Here is a 21,865-nt window from a genome sequence, read left to right on the forward strand (position 1 = left end):
ACTATCAAAATTCAAAAAGCTGACCATATTCATTTAGCCACAAGCCAATCTTATTCAAATCAGGACAGAAATACTACATCATCCATTCATGATCTGAATTCTAGTATATGAGATCAATTTAAATATGGTACACATAGAAAGTCATGAGACATTTGTTTCATAAGAAATAAGGCAGTGGCCAACTATTACTCATTAGTAGCTTTTTTGAGATAAGCTATCAAGTCTGCCCTTTCTCCCTTCTTCTTAATGCCAGTGAAGATCATTTTTGTTCCAGGGATGTACACTTCTTAGGATTCTCCAAATACACCATCAGTGTCTCCTCTCCCCAGGTGATGCCTCTGTTCTTGTTGGCATCTGTGTAAGAGAATCCGACAGGCTGACCTGTCTTTCGCCCAAACAGACCACGGAGATTTGGCCCAGTCTTGTGCTTGCCTCCCTTTTCCACAGTATGGCGCTGGGCACACTTCTGAACAAAAATCTTCTTGCCCTTCTCAACATCACCCATTTTTAAATCGTTCTTTCTCCGTGCACGACTAAGAGGTTCCCGCTCACAAACCGAACGTCCTGCTCTCGATTCTTCTTTTTAAATGCAGCGCTGTGCTAAGTGTAAGCAGTTGTTGGCAGCTTCTGTGACAGTGTCTCCAGCTGAGTCATACGACTGCCCTGGTGCTGGCCTCTGAACTCAATATTCCTAATCTTTGCTTCTAGTTTAGCAGCTCCCTTCCTTATCCCTAGCACTGAGCCTTTAGTATGCATTCATTCATTCGTTCATTCATTCATTCCATTAATTTTTGATGGTTTGCTACAGTGCCAAGCACTGTCGCTGCCACCAGGGAGTTTATGGTCTAATAGTATTTAAAATAATATCTGTGGAACTTCCTGGTGGCACAGTGGTTAAGAATCCACCTGCCAACGCAGGGGACACGGGTTCGAGCCCTGGTTCAGGAAACTCCCACATGCCACGGAGCAACTAAGCCCATGTGCCACAACTACTGAGCCTGCGCTCTAGAGCCCGCGAGCCACAACAACTGAGCCCGCTCACCACAACTACTGAAGCTCACGTGCCTAGAGCCTGTGCTCCACAACAACAGAAGCCACTGCAATGAGAAGCCCACACACCGCAACGAAGAGTAGCCCCCGCTCTCCACAGCTAGAGAAAGCCTGCGTGCAACAACAAAGACCCAACGCAGCCATAAATAAATAAATAATAAGAAATAAAGTAATATCTGTATGCGATGTATATATATATATATATACACAACGGAATAGTATTCAGCCACAAGAAAGAAGGAAATCCTGCTGTGTGCGACAACATGGATGGACCTTGAAGGTATTATGCTCAGTGAAATAAGTCAGACAGAGAAAGACAAGTACTATATGATCTCACTTATATGTAGAATCTAAAAAAAGCTGAACTTAGAAACAGAGACTAGAATGGTGGATGGGGGAAAGGGGGATGTTGGTCAAAGGGTACAAACTTCCAGATATTGGATAAACAAGCTCTGGGGATCTAAGGTACAACATGGTGATTATAGCTAATGATACTGTATCATATACTTGAAAGCTGCTACCAGAGTAGATCTGAAATGTTCTCACCAGGAAAAAGAAGTAGGAATTATGCGATGTGCTGCAGGCGTAAGATGTGATGCAGGTGTAAGGTATGGTGGTAATCACTCACTAGTGTATCAGATCAACACTTTGTACACCTTAAACTCACATAATGTTATATGTCAACTGTATCTCAATAAAGCTGAAAAAAAAAATAGTATCTGTATATGGCACCTACCATGAACCAAGCATATGCTAGGCATTTTATATGTAACTAAATTATTTTTCATAAGAGTTCAGCAAAGTACTTGATAGCCCCCCTCCCTTTTTAAAACAAAGGAAGAACTAAGGTTAAATAAATGGCAGCATTTCCTACTGCCCTGCAATCACATTTCCGGGAGGCAGCATTGTCAGGACTTCTTGCTGACAGCTGACCTTGCTCCCTTTGCTCACAGGAGTGTGTGTAAAGGCCACTTCCTCGTGACCGCTGTGACTGTCCTGTCGTACGGCTCAAGTCAGTTTGCCCCCTGAATAGCTCAACATCTTGGTTAAAGAAATTTCCCTGAGAATGGAGACTGGACTTTCAGATCCCTGAGGGCATTGGACCTGCGGGGGGAATGGGCAGTCTGAGTGGTGTACTCCTAGTAGAGTAGCCTAAGGAGAGACTGATGAAACAGTGTTGAATCACGGCTATGGAGAAAATAACTGTTTCAGGTCTTTTTCTCATTTGCAAACTGACCTACCCTGAGCAGTTTGGGGGAGTAGGGGTCATTTTGGGCATTTCAATATTCCTCCCTGATGCTGGGAAGCCGTGTGTGTGTGTGTGTGTGTGTGTGTGTGTGTGTGTGTGTATAAAATATAGGTAATCTCAAACGCACAATTTTGAGGGCTGATACCAAGTCTTGGATGTCAAGTTTATAAGCGCTTGACGCAAAAGTAGAAGGACGGTATGTGAGGTAACCTGCTGATTGGCTGTGATAGGTAAATTCATGCATTTTGGAGTTGGAGCGGTTTCTGGTTTAGATTACCCTGGCCAAGCAAGACCCACCCTTGGACACTACCAAAACCAAGTCAGCTGAGCTTGTTTTTATCCAGAAGCCTCACAACCCTGTCCTTGCTGGTCCCGACCCAGCTTCTATCTCCCCACCTCTCCCAAAGGCCGTCTAGCAAACTACCGGCTAGCTCTTTTCTGCCTCTCTTTGCCTTGCCAGGACACCAACTGCTCTGAAAGCCACTCCACAGCCCCTCCAGGTGGTGGCATTTATTCTCAAACCTCATCTCACCTTCCTCCGGCCAGGGAGTTCCTCTCTGTACCACTCCCAGATTATTCTCCACCCCCTTCGAAGAAAATCTTGCCCATTTTAGGTTCATGCCATTCTCTATCACCTTCACCCCCTACTTTGTGTTCTGTTGACTTCCCCATCACTCCCTGTGGAAGGGGATGCCAGTTGTTCCCCGATATCTGATTCCCCTTTCTAGAAATAGGACCTTCCAGTATTTTAGCAGGGGTTGTGGCTGCTCAAAATAAAGATGACATCTCCCAGTGTCCCTTACAGCTGTGACTAAATTCTGTTTTGTTTGTTTTGTTTTTGGCCATGCCACGTGGCATGTGAGATCTTAGTTCCCTGACCAGGGATTGAACCTGTGACCCCTGCAGTAGAAGCATGGAGTCTTAACCACTGGACCACCAGGGAATTCCCTGTGACTAAATTCTGATTGGTAGGAGAGAAAATACTGTATACAACTTCTACGTGTTCTTAAAGGAAGGGGTGCAACCTGAACTTTTTTGCAATGACTTCCTCCATTCTACCTCGGCCATGGAATTTTGTCAACACCCAGATGTGCTTCATTTCCACACTCACTCAAGCACCCTACCTCTGACCATAACCTCCCTTCCTTCCATCATGCATCTTCCTCTTCAGTACTCGGATCTCAAAGTCATCAGGACCTCCAGCTCAATCACATCTTTCCCCCAATCCATTTCTTCTCTCTTTTTCCCTCCTTGTCCAACTTCCAGTAACAGCTTTTCCAGTGCTCTTCAACTTGACCCAGTATCTTTTCATCATTCCCATTTGACAAAATCCCAACCCATCAGCTTTCCCAGAGAAAGCCAGACAACAGGGCAGATTGTCCCATTAGAAATTCGGCATTACCCACCTATGGGGGAAATGGGGAATCGGAATGAGAAACAGAGACCAAAGGTAATAAGAGAGGGCACCCAAGTGGAGCAATGATAATAATGTACCATGAACAGAAGGGGTATGGTGACCTCAGCTCACTACACCCGAGGTCTGAAACAAGACCATTAACGATAATGTCCAAACCTAAGTCTTGTCTTTTTTTTGGGTCTCATCAGTCAACAGCTCTCTGACCAAATTCTTTGTTAGACACCGGAGGCTCCTACGGTAGCATCACACACCTCCTTTTCTAGCCCAAGTCACTGTTGTAATTTCTTTTTCAGCATTGCAATCTTTCGTTGTTGTCGTTTTGTTTTGTTTTGTTTACCATTGCAATCTTACATTGAACTATGTGTTTCTTTGCTCAACGAGCCGTCTCCACAGTAGAGTGTGAACTCCATGAGAGCAGGAACTCCATTTCTGCCCTCCACTGCATCCTACCACCTAGCAAGGTGCTCAATAAATATATGTTGAACAAGTGAATAAATGTGAATGTTAAAATTAGTAAAGGTTGATACACATTTTTTTTCCTTAATAGAAGAGTGAACTTAGTGAATTGGGCTTATGGGTGGCTTTGCTTTGCAAGTCCTCAAGCATTTCCCTTTTTTACTTCATTCCTCCAGTCATTCAAAGTTACAAGCTCTTGTCCTCATGTCAAATGAAGGACAGTGTATGCATGTGTTGGGGCGGGGCGGGGGGGTGCATGGAGAGACAGGGAGAACCAGTAAGTCTTGTCTCTGTCTTAACACCTGCCTGGCAGCCAACAGGGCCTTCAATTTCACAGAAAAAGACACGGCCCTGAACTGAGCATGCGTTCATCCCTTTCAGCCTGATATGTGCTGGAAGGAGGGCTCCAGGAGGGCCGGGCACAGAAAGGGGGGCGTGTGTGCAGGGGTCCGGATGGGACCCCTGGAGAAGACCACTTTCTCCAGAGAGGCTCCCAGCCTCTCCAACAGGCCAGCGCACCCCTGGGCATCCCTCCAAATAGCACCTGGGACACCCCGCCCAAACCCAGGTGTGGACAACGGGGGTAGAAAGGAAAAAAGGAGGTGGACGCCAGACAGTTGTGAGCCTGTGGGAGGAGGGTGTCCCCCAAAGCAGCTGAGCCTTCAGAGGCCCCGGGGTCCCACAAGCTGTATTTATTTCCCCAGCACCTGCTGCATTCAAGACCCTGGGGCAGAAATCAAAGAAATCCTCAGCCTGTCATTAGACATTTGGGGGCAGCAAACAGCCAGATGGTGGAGCCTCGGGCGCTGCTGTGGTGGGGCCTGGGTTAGAGACCTGTCTTGGGCTTCAGGAAAGACCTTCCTATGTGAGCAGTCTACTAGGAGTGCCGGCGACTGTGGGCCGTTTTCCCCCAGGACGGCTGGCTTTGTGCGGCTTCATCTGTCTGCTCAGGCTGGAGGAGAAGCCCGTGGCTAGAGAATGGGACAAAGGGTGTGAAACAGGGAGCCCCGCCCCACCTGTCACTCAGGTAAGAAAACTGTCAAGGGCCTCCTCCCTGGGCGGGTGCACACACAGAGGGAGAGGGCCATGACGCAGACAATTTCAGTGAAACATCTTTGAGAGGAAGCTCGGGGTACAGGTGGGAGCTCACAGCAGGGGATGCAGCCCAGAGTCTCAGGATCAGGGAAGGATTCCCGGGATTAGCTGACACCTGAGGGATGCCTAGCAGCTGGTCACAGGAGAGGGGAGGGAGGGAAAGCCGAAGATATTTGCAAAGCCTCCGAGTTGAGCAATAAGGCGAGTTAAGGAACTGAACAAAGATGAGTCTGTCTGGAACATTAAGTACAATGGGAAACAGAACAGGCAGTTAAAGGCCTAACAGAGCATGTCAAGGAATCTGGATTTTCTCCTAAGAGCAATGGGAAACCACCCGAATGGGTTTATATTAGGGAGAGACATGATCACTCCAGCTGCAGAGGAGGAAGACAGGAGAGGATGTGGAGAGTCCCATAAGAGGGCTTTGCACGCTCCAGACAGAAATAGTGCTGGCCAGGACTAGGGTGGCGGCAGTGGAGATGGAGAGGGATGAAAGGATTCAAGAGACGTCAGGAGGGACTTCCCTGGTGGCGCAGTGGTTCAGAATCTGCCTGCCAATGCAGGGGACACGGGTTTGAACTGTGGTCCGGGAAGATCCCACATGCCGCGGAGGAACTGAGCCCGTGCGCCACAACTACTGAAGCCCACGCGCCTAGAGCCTGTGCTCCGCAACAAGAGAAGCCACAGCAATGAGAAGCCCGTGCACCGCGACGAAGAGTAGCCCCTGCTCGCCGCAACTAGAGAAAGCCCGCGTGCAGCAACGAAGACCCAACGCAGCCAAAAATAAATAAATAAATAAATTTATTAAAAGAAAAGAGACGTCAGGAGGTAGAATCACCAGGCACTGGATGTGAAGGGAGGAGAGAGAGGAGCTGAAGATGAAGCCCAGACTTTTTGCTGGGACCACTGGGTAGGTGATAATTTCATTAACTGTGATAGGAACACGGGAGATGGCACATGCATGGGAGGAAGATGACGTGCTCTGCTTAGGACGTGTTGAGTTTGAAGTGTCAGTGGGACACAAAAATGGAGGTGTCCCCCAGGTAGTCAGAAGAGATCTGGGATGGAGATGAAGGTTTGGGAGGCACTGGTCTATGCGTGGGGAAGGTGATCTGGGAGGAGTGAGTAGAGCCTGGTAACCCAACATTGAAGGGGTTGGCAGCAAAAGAGGAGGCTGAGAAGGAATGGCACCACTAACCTTACAGTCTAACCAGCTGAGTGGCTTCCCACTGCCCAAGTCACTGGAGCATCCTGGGATGCCCCTGGGAAGGTATCCAGGGCAACAGAAGGGACTAGAGAGTCAGCGTGTTCTCCTCACCACTGAGTCCTAGCTCTGCTGACCCCACCTTCACAGCGAGGCAAACCCTTCTCTCCCCTAGATCCTTTCCCAACGTAGTACAGACAGCCCTCCCCACTCCCAAACACCTCACCTGCAGAAGGTTACAAGGAAATGGCTTGGCTAAACAAAGCAGGTGAAAAGAGCTAAATTATGTGGCACTTTGGAGGCTGCGGCCCCGTGGACTCCCAACGGCACCTTATAGGAGGTTCCAAGGGAAGGAACAGGGGGCATCCTCACTGGGTTAAGGACACAAGGATCCTGGCCTGGGTCACAGCCCGAGGAAACCTCTCCTTACCCTTGAGGATGTGATGGGCATCCCCCTCTCCATGAGGACCCATCAGATGATGAAACGCAGTGATGGGACCAACCCCCAAGCCCCTCACCCCCACCTCCCTCAGACGCCAAGCAGGTCACCAGGGGAACGTCCACCACCACACACCACCTCTCTCATCTGACCACGTCCAAGTTGCCTCCTCCTCCCACTTCTGGAATAAAGGCTGAGAAACAGGTGTGAGATGCAGGAGGGCAGGTTAAGGAGTCAACACCGGGAGTTGCCAGAACTGAGTCGGAAGAATACGTAACTCATTCTGAGGGTGGTGGGGACGTGTGTAGCTCACTAGCTCCCGACACAGGGGCCTTATGAAGAAATGGTACAGAGCACTGACATATGGTGCGGTCATCCCTGCTTTGCTGGCCAATGATAATCCCATAGTGAAAAGCGATGCATCGCACAATTCCACTGTTGGCGAGTGGGGGACAGAGGGTAAAGTGCCCAAATTGTGACTTGGGGGCAAGAAGAGGAGCCCTCTCTCCTCTTTGCCCTGTCCACAATCAAACCCTGCGCCAGAAGCCCTATTCCTGTCATTGGTGTCTCCGCTCTTCTTGGCAAAGTCTCCATCTTTGAACCTGCTCTTTCTGCTCCATACCTTGTGGCTCATCCATATTATTACCGCCCGTGCTTTCTGCTTATTTGGCTTCATCTCCTCCTCTCCCACCTCTACCAGCTTAGTGCAGACCCTCATCACCCCAAACTTGGGATATTACAATGACCTCTTCTATTTCACCCCCAACTGGTCTGACACCAACTGGACGTACTGTAACATAATTCTGGTATATATATATATACACACACACACAATTACCAATTGTGTGTGTGTATATATATATATACACACAGACATATATATATACACACACAACACACACATACATATATATATACACACCAATATATGTATATATATATATACCAATTATTTTATGTTCAAATCCACTTTTATTAAAATTATTTGGCAATTCTGGCAGCAGTATAAAGTCTCTGACCACTGGACACATTAGACATGAGTTTATAATTTTGGTTTGTTGTGGGTTTGGGTACATGGACTTTTCTAAATCTTCTGCCCTTCATTTCATCACCAAATGGCAAGGTGCCTTAAGTTTCTCTATCTGAAATACCCTATTATTTATAGAACAGGAATTTGTAGAATAAGATTGAAAAAATAAAATGCACAGATTCAAAAAATTCTCTTCAAATATTAAAAACATACAAAGTATACTGAAGACATCTACGTTTAGTCCACTATATGTGTGTGTGTATATATATATATATATGTGTGTATATATACACCAATTTACACACACACACAGTTTTTAAAGTTTACACTCCATTTACAATTTTTTTAATTTTGATAACTGTATTTAAATAGTTTAATTTTCTTTGTATTCCTATATATTTTATTTTTTTATAATGGTTATATTTCCCTGTACATATTATCCTTGTTGCTTATCCATTTAATTTAATTTAATTATTTATTTTTGGCCACACAGCATGTGGGATCTTAATTCCCAGACCAGGGATTGAACCCACACCCCCTGCCGTGGAAGCGCGGAGTCTTAACTACTGGACCGCCAGGGAAGTCCCCTATATATTTTATCTTACGAATTTAAGAACATTATTCTGAGTAGGGGGGTGGTCCATGGGCTTCACCATACTGCCAAGGGGGTGCATGGAAGCAAAAAAGTTAAAAACCCTGCTTGGTAGAAATATATATTGTCCTTACTCTTCCCAAAGGGATGCTTGACTTTGTGCACTGAGCTACCTCTCTGGTCCGAGTCCATCACTTCCACCTCTTGGTGCCCTCAAAGGTGATGGGGTGGGGGCTCTGAGACAACTGTCCCCAAAGCAAAAAAACTGCATCAGGGGCTTCCCTGGTGGCACAGTGGTTGAGAATCTGCCTGCCAATGCAGGGGACACGGGTTTGAGCCCTGGTCTGGGAGGATCCCACATGCCGCGGAGCAACTAGGCCTGTGAGCCACAACTACTGAGCCTGTGCGTCTGGAGTCTGTGCTCCTCAACAAGAGAGGCCGCGATAGTGAGAGGCCCGCGCACCGCGATGAAGAGTGGCCTCCACTCGCCGCAACTAGAGAAAGCCCTCTCACAGAAACGAAGACCCAACACAGCCAAAAATAAATATAAAAAATAAATAAATAAATAAATAAATAACTGCATCAACTGCATGCAGGGCATTGGAAGAGGGAATGTCCCAGGGGTACAGAATCAATCAGTTGCAGGCCTACTTAAAACCAGTGAGTTGAGAGCTGGACACACCCTCACACCCTCTTGAGAAAAGTAGCTTCGGGCCATCTCAGCCTTCTGAGATCTCTCCCATGATACTGGTCAGCCTGGCCACAGCCAGCTGGACAAGGAAGGGAGCTCATCCGTGTCTGGCTAGTGGCCAGGCAGGAGAGCTGGCCAAATAGGTACTTTCAGATTGGACGGTGACTAACTGACCCGATTTGATCCTGTCTCTTGGGAAGTTTGAACTTGAACACGCAGGGGGAGTCAGTGGTTGGGAAGGCCGGAAGAAGTGACAGACACAGAGAAGAAGGTGAAGGGTGAGGGAGAGGGAAGTGGAGTCAAGAGCAGGAAGTTGCCAAGTTAGGGTTTCCTTTCACCCCACTCCCCCAGAGGAGGCCCCGCCCTGCACCTCTGTCACTTCCTGGAGGTCTGCTTCCTACCATCTGGAAGAGCCCACATAACCTGTGCCCCAAGAGCTCCAGAACTGTGGAGGGCAAGGCATCCTGAGATGCACAAGAGGCTCACAGCAGAGCATGACGCCTAACGTGCCAGAGACCCAAAATGAGGAAGCTGGGGGGATTCTCCTCAGTCTCCCTAATCTAGTCTGACCTCCTCCTGGCCCATGAATAAGCCCCCACCCCTTGTGCCCGGTGCCAGGGCCCTGTTAATTTCTATGTCCTTGCAGGTCCCTTTCCAAGGGTTCCCTAACTGCCTGACTGCTCACCAAGCAGCCAGAGCCAGTATTGCCAGCGGGGGCCAGGTGGGAGCAGATGGCAAGCCAGCAGAAATGGGGGGCAGGGATAGAGAGGTACATCATCCCCTACGTGAGGGAGGCAGCATGGGGTTGACCCCTGAGACTTGGCTCCCTTGGTTCTCCATGTCCAGGCTCCTTCTCTCCCTTGGGGGTCTATAACACACCCCTCTTCTTTCTAATTGCTTATGGATCAAACTTAGTCCGCTCTCTTTGCCCCAAAACAGATTCAATTCAACTACATCCATACTTCCTTTACTTCTAACAACGTTTCAGAGTTCAGGAAATGAGGCTCAGAGAGAAGTCTGATGCTGGCTGTCAAAAGTGAGGAGTTCACGCTCCTCGGCACACCCTGACCGTGGCCAACCCTCCAGCCTCACAGCTCCCTGCCATCCATTCCCCAGGGCACCCTTGCCAAACTGATATACTTACATTCCCCAAAACACGGCCCTCTCATTTCCAAGTCTTTGCTCCCGATGTTCCCCTTGGCTAGCATACCCCTAGGTTGCCCTGGTGAATTTTGAGTCAACCTTTAAGACTCAGAGTGTCCTCTACTGTTCTTTGTATACTCCTGGTGAGGCAGGGGCTCTGTCCTAATAGCCTTTATATCTCCAGGCTTTTGCTTAAGGCCTGGTAAGGTGAGGGACCAAAGAATATGTGCCCCTTGGCCCCAGTGTCACAAAATTATTACGGTCCAGAGGTATGATCGGCACTTGGAACCCAGTGGGTAGACAGGCTGGGACCTGGGACCTTTTGCTGCAGTGCTGCAATGCTTGCACCTGGACACACTTCTCCTCCAGCAACCAAATACAAAGAAATGGTATGGGACTAAAAATAACTACGTGTGCATGCACAGTTGGGGTAAATTCTGGACAAAAGATACAAAGAGACCAAAAAACCCAACTGCCACTTTTGAAGAGCCTGGAGCAAAAGCAGGGGGTGGCAGGGCCTTGGCTGCTATGACTTCATCTAGACTAACTGTGGCATACCCTGCCTTTCGGTTTCCCATTTCTAGAAAACTGCTCCCATCAGTAAACCATTCGACTTTAGGGATGTCAAGAGGCTCATCTAGAAGATCAGGCCTGCTGGAGTAAGTTTGTTCTCTGGTCTCTATACACTGGTGCAGTAAGTCTCCACTCTCCACTGCTGGAAGCAGAGTTGCTGGGTTCAGGGTTTGGCACACCTTTAAGGTAATGTCGGGGGTGTCCATTAGGAGGGACAGGTATCTTGTTAACCTTCCTCTAGTCAACCAATGATGTCCTCTGACCTCCAGCACAGACTGTACCTGATGAGGGGTCAACACATCTAAGTGTTGTCCCAGGGTGAGCTTGGAAGCCTCATTAGCCAACAAGGCTGTAGCTCCTACTGCCCGCAGGCAGCTAGGCCATCCCAGGCCAACTGAGTCCAGTTGTTTTGAAAAGAAAGCCACTGGTCTCTGATCTGGTCCCAGCTTTTGGGTCAGGACGGCTGGTGCTCTCCCTGACCTCTCGTGAACGTATAGGGTGAAGGGCTTGTCCATACGTGGAAGCCCCCGTGCTGGTACTCTGATCAACTCAGGCTTTGGAGTCTCAAAGGCCCGCTGGTGGTCCTTATTCCATTGAAGGCATTCCCTTTCTCCTCCCTTTAGAGCGTCATACAGAGGTTTTGCTACAAGGCCATAATTTGGAATCCAGATACGACAGAACCCAGCCATCCCGAGAAAGCCTCGGAGTTGCCTCTTTGTGGTTGGAGACGGTAATGCACTAGTTGCTATTTTTCGATCTATGGCCAGGACTCATGCCCCTGGGGTCAAAACAAATCCTAAATATTGAACCCCTTGCTGTGAGATCTGAGTCTTGGTTGGAGAGACTTTATATCCTCTTTTTGCCAGAAAATTTAGGACCCTAACAGTATTTTGACCTGAATCGTGTTTGGTCTCACTACTTATCAGTAACTCATCAACATACTGTAACAGAGTTCCCTTCTCAAGGCTCAGTTCCTTCAGTTCCCTTGCAACGCATTTCCAAAAAGATGGGGGCTGTCCCGAAAACTCTGCGGACGCACCATCCATGTATATTGGGTAACCTCCAGGGGGTCAGGGTCCCTCCATTCAAAGGCAAAAAGGTATTGAGAGTCTGGGTGTAGGGGAATACAGAAAAATGCATCTTTTGAGGTCCAAAACAGAGAAATACTGGGCGCTCCCTGACACCTGGGTGAGGAGGGTGTATGGGTTTGGCACCAGAGGGTGAATAGAGATGACTCCCACATTCACGACTCTTGCACAAACCGACACTCCCCGTTAGGCTTCTGAACGGGGAGGATCAGGGTGGTGCAAGGCGACTGGCAGGGCCTAATGAGTTCGTGTTTTAGGTTGGATTCCCCTCAGGGCCTCAGGCTTTAAAGGATATTTTCTCTTCCAGGGGTATTTTTCCCCAGGCCTTAACCTTATTTTTATTTGGGGAACACATTTTGCCCTTCCTGGCACCGAGGTATCCCAAACTGCAGGATCTACTTGTTCTCTAATTTCTTGAGGGATGTCTCGGGGAATATTTTGATGCCCAACAGGTGGGTCATCTGGGGCTACTAATAGATGCACTCTCTGTTCGAATTCTTTACCTCCTTGGACTTCACCCTGTCCTAAGAATACACTAGCTCCTAACTTACTTAGCAAATCTCTCCTGAGGAGAGGGACAGGGCATTCTGGCACGTACAAAAAGGAGTAATAATAACGGACCCGATTCCACAGGCAAAGGGAGACGTAAGTTGCCTTACCTTTAGCTGTCCATCAACTCCCGTCACAGTACAGTCATGGTTGGAGAAGGGGCCGGCTGGCCAAGTCAGAACAGAGCTGGCAGCTCCAGTGTCTACCAGAAATTCAGTTCTCCTACCTGCCACATGGAGGGTGACCCGAGGCTCCACTGGAGAAATGAGGATGGATGGAGTGGGATCTGGAGCTGGGCAGGCGCTCGGGCCGTCAGTCAGTGTGCGGGAATCTCTCATCTGAGAGATTCGCAAGGAACTGGGGCCAGTCGGGTTTGCCCCTCGGGGTCCCACAGGAGGGCGCTCAGGGCATTCCCCCTTCCAGTGCTCTCCTTCAGACAAAAGGCACACTGGTTTGGGCCCAGGTGGTTTCTTGGTGGTCTGTCCCACCTTCTCGTCCCTCCAGGGTCCCCTCGAGGTGGTGGGTGAATCAAGAGTAGCCAAAAGCTGCGTTTTCTTCATTAGCCTCTTATCCTTATTGGTCTCCTCCGTTAAGTCTCAGTTGTTATAGACCTTGAAGGCCTCCTCTACCAGGGTTGACAATGGGATATGGGGCCCAGCCTCAAGCTTTTGAAATTTTCTCCAGATATCAGGAGTAGCCTGGGTGATAAAATGCATGGCCGACAGTGTCCTCCCTTCTGCAGACTCAGGGTCTGTATTGGTGTCCTTCCTGAATGCCTCTGTCAACCGGCTCAGGAAGGCTGCCAGGTTTTCACCTTTTTCCTGTGTAACCGCTCAGACCTTATCATAATTTACAGGCATCACCATACACCTTTTCATTCCTTCTGATAAACGAGTAATATAATGTCCCATCCTAGCCTGGCCTACACGGTATTCATAGTCCCAGTGTGGGTCATGTTCTGGGATTGCACCCCCATCCACCTGATAAATCTGGTGGTGTGGATTGGTGGCCAGTAGGCCATCTGCGTGTTCCCTGGACTTCCTCAGTATACGCTCCTTTTCATCCGGGGTACAACAGTGGGCCAGAATAGCCATGATGTATTTGGGAAGTCTGTCAAAAATTTTAAAAAGTTTTAAAACACCCGGTTGGATAGGCTCATAGGTTGCTGTGAAACAATATTGATTCCTTGAGCCAAGGTAGGGAAAAAAATCAAAAGTAAATATAGATCATTTAAAGGCACAGGAATTCACACGATCTGTTATCAAAAGCAGCATTCCAGGACAACTTTGTTCTCTTATGAGAGACAGAAACCAAATCCAGTCTTGCATCAGCCTGATCTTCATAAAGTCTATTTACCTAATTAAATTTAATCCAACCTTAGAAAATCTTGATCACATACAAAATTCTTTTCTCACTGTTCCTCTTCCGCAAACCTTCTGAGGCCATACTTTGTCCCGTATTCTTTTCCCATTCAGAAATAGCCAGCTCTAGTGACACAGGCTGCAACATGGGACCCTTTGCTGCAGTGCTGCAGTGCTTGCACCTGGACACACCTCTCCTCCAGCAACAAAATACAAAGAAATTGTATGGGACTAAAAATAACTGCACGCATGCGCAGTCGGGGCAAATCCTTGCTAAAAGATACAAAGAGACCAAAAAACCCAACTGCCACTCTTGAAGAGCCCGGAGCAAAAGCAGGGTACTGCGCATGCCTCCTGCACACACCACCTATGGGGTGGGAAAACCACCTAAGCCCCCCCTCCGGCCTGACCCCCTGGACACACCCCTACCCTCCCCCACATAAAGAACAAGCTCACCACCGCCTCAGGGAGCCAGCAAGCAAGGGAAACTGTTGTTTGCTCTCACTTCCCCCTGCTGCAGCAGGGGCCCCAATAAAACCTTGCCTGAATTTCTTCTCTGGCCTCTGATCAATTTCTATTAATTAAGGAGGCCAAGAACCCTGGTCAGTAACAGGATGGCCTCAGGATGACAATCCTCTTGCTCACTTTTTGGCTTGGAAGTACATGACATCTAGAACCCCTGAGGGTATGGGTGGTCCCCTGGGTTCCAAAACTCACCCTGTTGGGTTCATTCAATCACTCAACAGTACATCATGGGCCTGTTATGCTCTAAACACTCTGCCAGGTGCTGGGGATCAAAGATGAATGGAGCAATTAGCTGGGAGGATACACTTGAGCTGAAACTTTAAGAACACTCTGAAAATCTATAAAAGAAAAACAGTTTATCTGTGCTTTCGTCCAGGCGTGTGTGTGAGGGGTGGGCAACGCCTCCCTCCCCACCCCTCCATCCCCTCGCCTCACCTCAGTTCCCAAGGTGAAGATTTGAGGGGAATTAGATGTATAATCCCCGGTTTGGGTCTTGCTTTCAGGAAGGCGTGAGGTGAGACCTGAATCCTAACCCGGCCCCGCACACCTGGCCCCATTGTTCCCCTAATTCCCTGCATCCGGGAATTAGCGATCTGGCTGGCAGCTCATTCCCTGTCAAGAGGCCCGGGAGAGTGATATGGGAGACCCTGAAACTATCCCCACCAACTCAGGAGACCCCACAAGACATCGGTCCCTTGGACGAGCAACGGCCCCTAAGGAGGGTCTCAGGCAACACTCTTAAAAAGTGCGACCCCTTTAGAAGGAGGAGACCGGCGGGGGCGGGCCAGTAACCACGAGAGTGTCACAAGCCCTAAACCAAAGTCTCAGCTCCTAGCGGACCCCAGGGTCCCACCCCGCGCCCTCCTAAGAGCTTGGCTTCCGGGAGGAGCTCCGCTGGGGCACCGCCCTCCAAGGCGCGGGCGCCAATTGGCCAGCGTGATCGCGGGCGGGGCCAAATCCTAAAGGGTCAGGAGCAGAGGAAGACCTGAAGGGGGCCGGGGCTGTTGCGAAACGGAGGTGATGCAAAGTGGCCCCATGTGGGTTTCTTTTAAATCTTTAATGCCCATACCCTAGTCTCAGGCCCATGGAGCCCACGCGAGACTACCCACTGTTCGGGGGCGCCTTCTCCGCCACTCTCCCTCCGGGGGCCATCGACGTAAGGTGAGAAGGCCCGGGCGCCAAAGGAGGCTGACCAGGTGAGTTGCGGGAAGTAGCCGGGGTCAACCAGGGTGTGCCTCGCCTCTCTCCAGCGACCTCCGACCGGTCCCGGACAATCAAGAAGTTTTCTGCCATCGCGTGACAGACCAGAGCCTGATCGTGGAACTTCTGGAGCTGCAGGCCCACGTGCAGGGCGAAGAGGCGGTGCGGTGAGGGAGGCGGGCCCGCGGCTGGCCAATGGGAGGACCAGAGCCGAAGGAGTGGGCGGGGCCTGTGGCGGGACGGTTAATCTGGGCAATGAGAACTCCAAGGGTAACACCACATCGCCAGAAATGAGCGAAGTTTAGAATAAGAGATGCTTGTAAGGGGCAGTGAGAAATGCCCCTCCCTGACCCTGCTCCCCCAACTCCAGGTACCATTTTGAGGACGTTGGCGGGGTGCAGGAGGCTAGGGTTGTGCAAGTGGAGGCTGTGCAGCCCCTCCTTTTGGAGAACCTGGCCCTGAGGGGCTGCTGTCAAGAAGCCTGGATCCTCTCTGGCAAGCAGCAGGTAGCTAAAGAAAACCAGCAGGTGAGGGCCAGGGGAGTGTGAGACGTCTTGGAGGGATGAAGGGGGTGGCTTTAGGGAATCAGGTAAGCATCCTGACTCTGATCACTTTAGGTAGCAAAGTATGTGACACTGTACCAGGCCTTGCTGCGGCTGCCCCAGTACCAGACTGATCTCCTGCTCACCTTCAATCAGCCCCCGTAAGGAGAACGGAAAGGGTACATGGCTCATGACTGGGTCCCCAGGAGAATTGGCTTGGAGGGGCAGAGTAGGGAGACTGGCTGGTGGGGTCCTCCAAGGAAGTGGGAGTGGGCCAGGGGTTTGGGGTCACAGATAACCAGGTTCTCTGGGAAACAGGAAATGGGAATTTACAAGCCCAAGTCCCAGATGATGTTCTCTCTCTATCTGTTCCCCACCCCAAGCCCTGAGAATAGGTCATCTCTTGGCCCTGAAAATCTTTCACTTCCGCCCTGGAGCCTGGGTGACTTTGAACAGTTGGTGACCAGTCTGACCCTTCACGATCCCAACATCTTTGGTCCCCAGTAAGGACGCTGAAATGCTGCATGCTGCTTCTGAAGACTTGGGGCCTCTGTTCTGCAAGGGGATCAAAGGGTTGGATATATTCCCCTAATTCCTTCCCAGTGCATAAACATAAGACACCTACTCTCTGCAGAAATAAACTTGCTTTATAACCAATATAATCTCTGTGCCTTTGAATCTAACAGAACACCTGGGTCCCCCCAATTCCCTTTGGTCTTGGACGGTGGGGTTTCAAATTGTGCATGGGATCAGAAGGGACCCAAGGCCAGCAGTGGAGGAAGGGAGGAAATACACTTTGGAGTGATTGGTTCAGCCCTGAGAGAGGGGTGTGAAATTCACAGGGGTACGGGTAGGGAAGGTTTAAAGCGACACCCAAGGAAGGGAGGGAAACGATCCCTTGTAGTGATTCAACCCTGAGAAAACAGATGGGGAGTGGGGTTGGTGGTCCCCCTCTGATGGATGAAAGATCATCTGGTCAGAAGTCACCAGGTCATAACAATGGAGTCAGAAGAGTCCAAGGAGCGCCGAATTGGTGGAGTGTTGGAAGAGTGGCTGTTGTTATTTGGTGTACATGTAGTAGAGCGTGCGCAGCTGGTCCCAGAAGAAGAGGGAGAGGATGGTGTGGGGGCCGAGGCGGAAGTAGGAGGCACCTATACCCTTGTACATGCCCCAAATGCCCTCTATCCGAGCCGTCTGCAACAGAGCATCCAGCAAGCCCCGGTACATGAGGCCCTGAAAGGTTGAAGAGGAAGAGCAGAGTTTGTCAGAGGCCACCAGGGGCCTCACCTCAGCAGGCTGCATTTTAGGCTTCCTACCTGCACCCACAATCTGCTTCCCTCACCCGCCTGGCTTTTCCTGCCTGCCTGCACCCCAGAGCACTCCCTTACCTTGCCCTGAGCATCTGTGGGCTGGTTGTAGAGCCTTGTGCTGACCACGTCAAAGGGTGTCATGGCCAGGACCACCGCAATGCCACTCACCATGGCGGCCACCAGAGCCACCTTCCAGCTCTGGGGTGGAAATATCTAAGAGGGGGAGGGAGGAAGAGCTCTGTCAGTCAGCCAATCATTCAACCCCTTGGAAAGCCCAGGCCCTGCGCCGGGGATACAGTGGAGAGCTGGTAACTCAGGGAGCTTCCACTCCACCGGTGATAACACTGTGAAGGAGGAAGAGCGGAAGGCCCTGAGGACTCAGGTGCACCTGGGAGGAAGTGACAAGAGAACTGTGGGAAGGTTGTAAAGAGACAGTGACCCCCCAAGCCCTCCTGCCGCTCCCTCACCTTGAATGTTGGCACTGTCCCTCTTCAAGCTGAGCCCACTTCAGCTTGCCCTCCCCCTGCCCACATTCCCAGGGTGGCCCCGCCCCTTTCCCAGGCAGTACCTCCCGCTGGGTCATGAGGTCCTTGGTGGACGAGAAGGTGCACAGCTGGGTGGAGGAACCGACGATAACTCGGGGCAGGCCGCCCAGGGCCCCACGCCACAACCCCACCAGACCATGTTTCTGGCCAATCTTGATTAGCGCCTGAAACATGCCCTGGTTGGGGGAGGGGGGGGCAGAGAAAAGACCATGGGGGCGGGGTTCAGTCACCCAGGCATCAGGGGCTGCCACCTCCTAATAGTGCCAAGGATGGGTCCATAAAAGGCACCCGATGTCTAGGCAACCAGTGCCATGTGGGCTTAGAGCATGAATGTGGCCCTCACTTGTCCGCCAACCCATCCTTCCCTCCCTCGCCACCCCAGAACAGGGCAGGGTATATGCAAGTGAGGACATTAGCAGGTCAGGAAAATGGGGCAAGAGAAACAGGTGCAGAAGCTAGAGGAACAGGGAACCGTGTGGATAAGAAGGTCTGGGTGGACTCCAGGGGCAGAGTAGGGCCGAACTGATGGGCTGGGCAGAGCCGTGGCTGGGTTGCGGCTGTTGGGTTCAGGCAGAAACCTGGGGGAAAATGGAAGAGAATGGGCAGGGACGCCAGCAGTTTGGAAAACCCTCACCTGATGGTTATACTGGTGCCCCACAGCAATTTCTGTGGCTGCCTGTGCCTGTAGGTGTGTCTTCACCTGGAGACGAGAGAGTATCACAGCCTATGGCCCAGCGGCCAGCCCCCCACCTCAGACACCCAAATGCCTGACCCCTTCACACTTCCTCTGCGGTGTTCGGCAATGAACATCCTTCTAATCTGATAATTATTGTTGTTCCCACCTAATAAACTGGTCATGAGACTGTGTCCCTTGGCTCCAGTCCTGGGGGATGGCTCTCCTAGCGCTGCAAGACACCCCACCCCCTCTGCATCCTTCTTCCCTTGGGGGAAGGGGCGGGCATGGAGAGGTTGGAGAATGGCAACAATTCCTAGGACTGTTCATGTTAGGCAAGACCTGGTGTCCAGCCTCTCATGCCAGCTCCTACTCCCAGACCAGCAGACAGCATCTTCGGCCACCATCATGACCAACTCCCCATCAGACTCTGGGGCAGGTTGTGAGGGGTCATCGGCAAAACTTGCTCTCTGGCCCCCAAGCCCTGTGGGGGGCATGTGTCCAGCTGACTTTGGAGAAGTCACTGTCCCTGAATCTCATACCCTGGGAGTGAGACCAGACTGCCTCTCCTTCTACAGAACTCATTGCCTCCCAACGTCTTTGCAGAAAGAGTGCTAAGCAGGGCCAAGTCCTAGCAACAAGCAGCTGTGGTGAACTTGAGCTAGTCACTTCCCCTTTCTGGGCCTCAGGTTCCTGACCCTTCACCGATACCAGACTAACTCAAAGGGGCAGACTGTGGGATAGTAATTCTGTAATGCCCAGGACTTCCCCTGATCCCCACACTCGTTGATGTATGTTAATCAAATTCCTCACCCTCCCCTACACAAATCCACTTCCAACCTCAGTATCAGGTTGTGAAGGCCCAGGCACCCACCCTACACCAAAGGTCTGCCCTGAAGGCCCCAAGCAAGACCCTTCTTCTCACCATGTAGATGGGGCTCCCCAAGTAGGCTCCCATGACCCCAGCCAGGGCTCCAGCTGCTGCGCTGCGGACAGGGCTGAGGGTGCCTTCAGCCGTGTGCAGGCAGCCCCCAGCTTCAGCCAGCCCGTAGGTGCCCAGCCGGACGCCGTTCATCAGGAACTGGTATAAGAGGGCAGGGGCCAGGCCCTTCTGCAGGGCTGCCAGGCCGTCCACCTTGCCGATGGTGATGAAGGCATGGAAGACGTTTCGGTAGTGTCGTCGGTAGGTCCCGGGGGCCTGCAGTTCTCCCTGCAGCTGCATCCTGGTCTTCACCACCTCCAGGGGATTGGTGAACAGACAGGCCCCGCAGGCTGCCAGGCCGCTCATCAAGAAGTCCATGGTGGGACAGCAGTAGCAGGAACTGGCCCAGGGGTAAGAAAGTTAAAATGAGCTTCAGAAACGGAGTCAGAAAATCAGGGGAAAGCCTCAGTTCCAGCAGTCCAGGCTGCAGGAGGTAGAAATGCAGAGGTCTGGAGTCAAGAGTGTCAGGGTCAAATGTCAAGAGGTCAAGGGTTAGCTGGAATTTGGGAGTCAGGAGATGGCAAAGAGAGAAGAAATATGAGTTTAGGAGAGTCTGGCGAGAAGGTTATGACAGGGACTTGTTAATCAAGGGATTTGAGGTCAAGGAGGGGCAGAAGCCAGGAGGGCGGCAGGTGGGATGCTGAGGATGGCCGGCTGTGGGGGCCGGGAGTAGGTGAGGGAAACGCGGAGCTGAGAGACCGGAGCCAGGGAGGAAGGAAAAAGAAAATCAGCAGGTTAAGGAGGGAAAGGATCCAGGAGAAGATCCGGTGGCGTCCCCGGACAGCAACGAGGTCTGTATCGGGGAAGGAAGTCGAGGCTCCGGCCGGGGATGAGCGCCCTCAGGCAGCTGCCGGAGCCCGCAGCAGCTTCACCCCAGGTAGCCTGCGGAGGCCGGGCCGCCACACTCCAATCACTGGAGAGCGGCGCCCAATGGGGAGCGTTAGCCGAGAGCCTCAGCCAATCAGCGCCGAGCCGGCTCTGCGGCCAATGGGAGGTGCGTTCGGCGACCCGGCCTCCGGAATCCACAGAGAGGCGTTTGGAATTAACTCTCCCCACCCCGGTACCAGTGCCTGGGCTGCGGACTCGGAGTACTGGGAGGGGTCCCCAGGGAGCAGAGGTTTTATCACTGGCGGGGAGGAGAGGTTGGACCCTGGGTTATTGGACGCAGAGGCTGAGTACGGAGGCAGCAGTCCCTCATCTGCCTGTTTGGGGCTGCTGCTCTTGCGGGCGGAGGGCTCCCCTCCTTCGCCTTGTATCCCAGGTCATCGCCGGGTGGGGCTGCCAAACTGTAGGTCCACTCCCTCTCGGTTCAGGCGCCAGGAGAGGCCGGAAACTGCGGCTCCTCCCGCGAGGCAGGTGGGACACACCTGCTGGACGGGACAGATCTCCTTAGGCTTGATAAAATATTTGTTAGGTTCCAGCGCGGGGGTGTGGTGGCTGCTGGCGCGGAGGAAGGGGTCCCGAAAGATGGCGAGGGAACAAAGTCACATCCCTACGCTCTTTTGATCCTCACAGCAAACCAGGGAGAAGGCCAGACAGGCTAAGTAAGGCGGGGTTTTGATCGCTGGGCTTAGGTTACACAGGGCCAGCAAGTGGTGGGAGAGGTCCTGAGACTCTGGACTCCTTCCTGCCGTAGTTCATGAGCCTGGTAATGGTTAATTACGCAAGAACTTCTGAGAAAAGAGACTCGGGAAGCTAGCTGGGAAGGGGTTGAGGGGGGAAGGCTTGGAGAAAGATGGCAGGAGGATAGCAGATGTCTTCTGGGGCGGGAGGAGGAGGCAAGGGGGCACACCTGTGTGTGAGGCAGCCACCAAACTTAGACTCAGAGGCCTTCGGAGTTCCAGTTTGGGTCTTCCTGCTTACCAGCTGGATAGCCTTGGGCAAGCTACTTAACATCTCAGAGCCTCCTTTGTAAAATGGGAATGATAATTATTTATTGCACAAACCTGAGTGAAAGTGTTGCATTTTCTCTAGATGCTCAATTATCAGTCTCCCTGTGCCCATGTGTATCCTGTTCCCACTGCCGGTGAAAGTCCTTGCACCCTTATTTTGGTGACCTCCAAATCACTCTTCGTCTTGAGTTTCATCTCCTGATCCTTGAAGCTTTTCAGCCACTTCCATCCTGCTTTGCTCCTCAGGCATTTACCTTTG

At 51.2% G+C, this 21,865-nt stretch overlaps 2 protein-coding genes, 1 long non-coding RNA gene and 1 pseudogene across 6 annotated transcripts; 2 read left to right on the plus strand and 2 right to left on the minus strand.

Annotated features, from left to right (window-relative positions):
- Positions 1-129: 129 nt before the first annotated feature.
- On the minus strand, positions 130-919 carry LOC118887005 (annotated as a pseudogene).
- A 3,701-nt stretch (positions 920-4,620) lies between these two features.
- LOC118887006 lies at positions 4,621-5,891 on the plus strand. Its single transcript, XR_005017850.1, has 3 exons — positions 4,621-4,740; positions 5,087-5,199; positions 5,831-5,891. It is a non-coding gene; the product is annotated as an uncharacterized LOC118887006 (long non-coding RNA).
- A 9,519-nt stretch (positions 5,892-15,410) lies between these two features.
- Positions 15,411-16,861, plus strand: RANGRF (RAN guanine nucleotide release factor). 3 transcript variants are annotated; one of them, XM_036837509.1, is made up of 5 exons: positions 15,411-15,623; positions 15,713-15,829; positions 16,033-16,189; positions 16,280-16,383; positions 16,588-16,861. In XM_036837509.1, the coding sequence occupies exons 1-4, from the start codon at positions 15,547-15,549 to the stop codon at positions 16,367-16,369; spliced, it is 441 nt and encodes a 146-aa protein (XP_036693404.1). In that variant the 5' UTR covers positions 15,411-15,546; the 3' UTR covers positions 16,370-16,383; positions 16,588-16,861. The 3 variants fall into 3 exon arrangements, with proteins under 3 accessions (XP_036693404.1, XP_036693402.1, XP_036693403.1); XM_036837507.1 differs by having other exon boundaries at positions 15,432-15,623; positions 16,280-16,365; XM_036837508.1 differs by having other exon boundaries at positions 15,432-15,623; positions 16,033-16,168; positions 16,280-16,365.
- On the minus strand, positions 16,832-20,577 carry SLC25A35 (solute carrier family 25 member 35). Of its 2 annotated transcripts, XM_036837505.1 has the most exons (5): positions 19,658-20,577; positions 18,694-18,759; positions 18,083-18,235; positions 17,593-17,727; positions 16,832-17,437 (listed from the first exon to the last, which is right to left on the minus strand). In XM_036837505.1, exons 1-5 carry the CDS (start codon positions 20,030-20,032, stop codon positions 17,264-17,266), a joined length of 903 nt encoding a protein of 300 aa, XP_036693400.1. In that variant the 5' UTR covers positions 20,033-20,577; the 3' UTR covers positions 16,832-17,263. The 2 variants fall into 2 exon arrangements, with proteins under 2 accessions (XP_036693400.1, XP_036693401.1); XM_036837506.1 differs by lacking the exon at positions 18,083-18,235 and having other exon boundaries at positions 16,849-17,437.
- Positions 20,578-21,865: the final 1,288 nt, after the last annotated feature.

Source organism: Balaenoptera musculus, chromosome 20 (assembly GCF_009873245.2).
Source record: "Balaenoptera musculus isolate JJ_BM4_2016_0621 chromosome 20, mBalMus1.pri.v3, whole genome shotgun sequence".
Classification (NCBI taxonomy): domain Eukaryota; kingdom Metazoa; phylum Chordata; class Mammalia; order Artiodactyla; family Balaenopteridae; genus Balaenoptera; species Balaenoptera musculus.

What these genes read in the sequence shown, in the direction of transcription:
- RANGRF (XM_036837507.1), top strand. Translation starts at nt 15,547, where the DNA reads ATGGAGCCCACGCGAGACTACCCACTGTTCGGGGGCGCCTTCTCCGCC. An exon ending in CCGGGGGCCATCGACGTAAG is followed by an intron (nt 15,624 to 15,712) that starts GTGAGAAGGCCC and finishes GCCTCTCTCCAG; the next exon opens with CGACCTCCGACCGGTCCCGG. An exon ending in CTCACCTTCAATCAGCCCCC is followed by an intron (nt 16,366 to 16,587) that starts GTAAGGAGAACG and finishes CCCCACCCCAAG; the next exon opens with CCCTGAGAATAGGTCATCTC.
- SLC25A35 (XM_036837505.1), bottom strand. Translation starts at nt 20,032, where the DNA reads ATGGACTTCTTGATGAGCGGCCTGGCAGCCTGCGGGGCCTGTCTGTTC. An exon ending in TGGGGAGCCCCATCTACATG is followed by an intron (nt 18,760 to 19,657) that starts GTGAGAAGAAGG and finishes TCTCGTCTCCAG; the next exon opens with GTGAAGACACACCTACAGGC. An exon ending in ACCTCATGACCCAGCGGGAG is followed by an intron (nt 17,728 to 18,082) that starts GTACTGCCTGGG and finishes TCCCCCTCTTAG; the next exon opens with ATATTTCCACCCCAGAGCTG.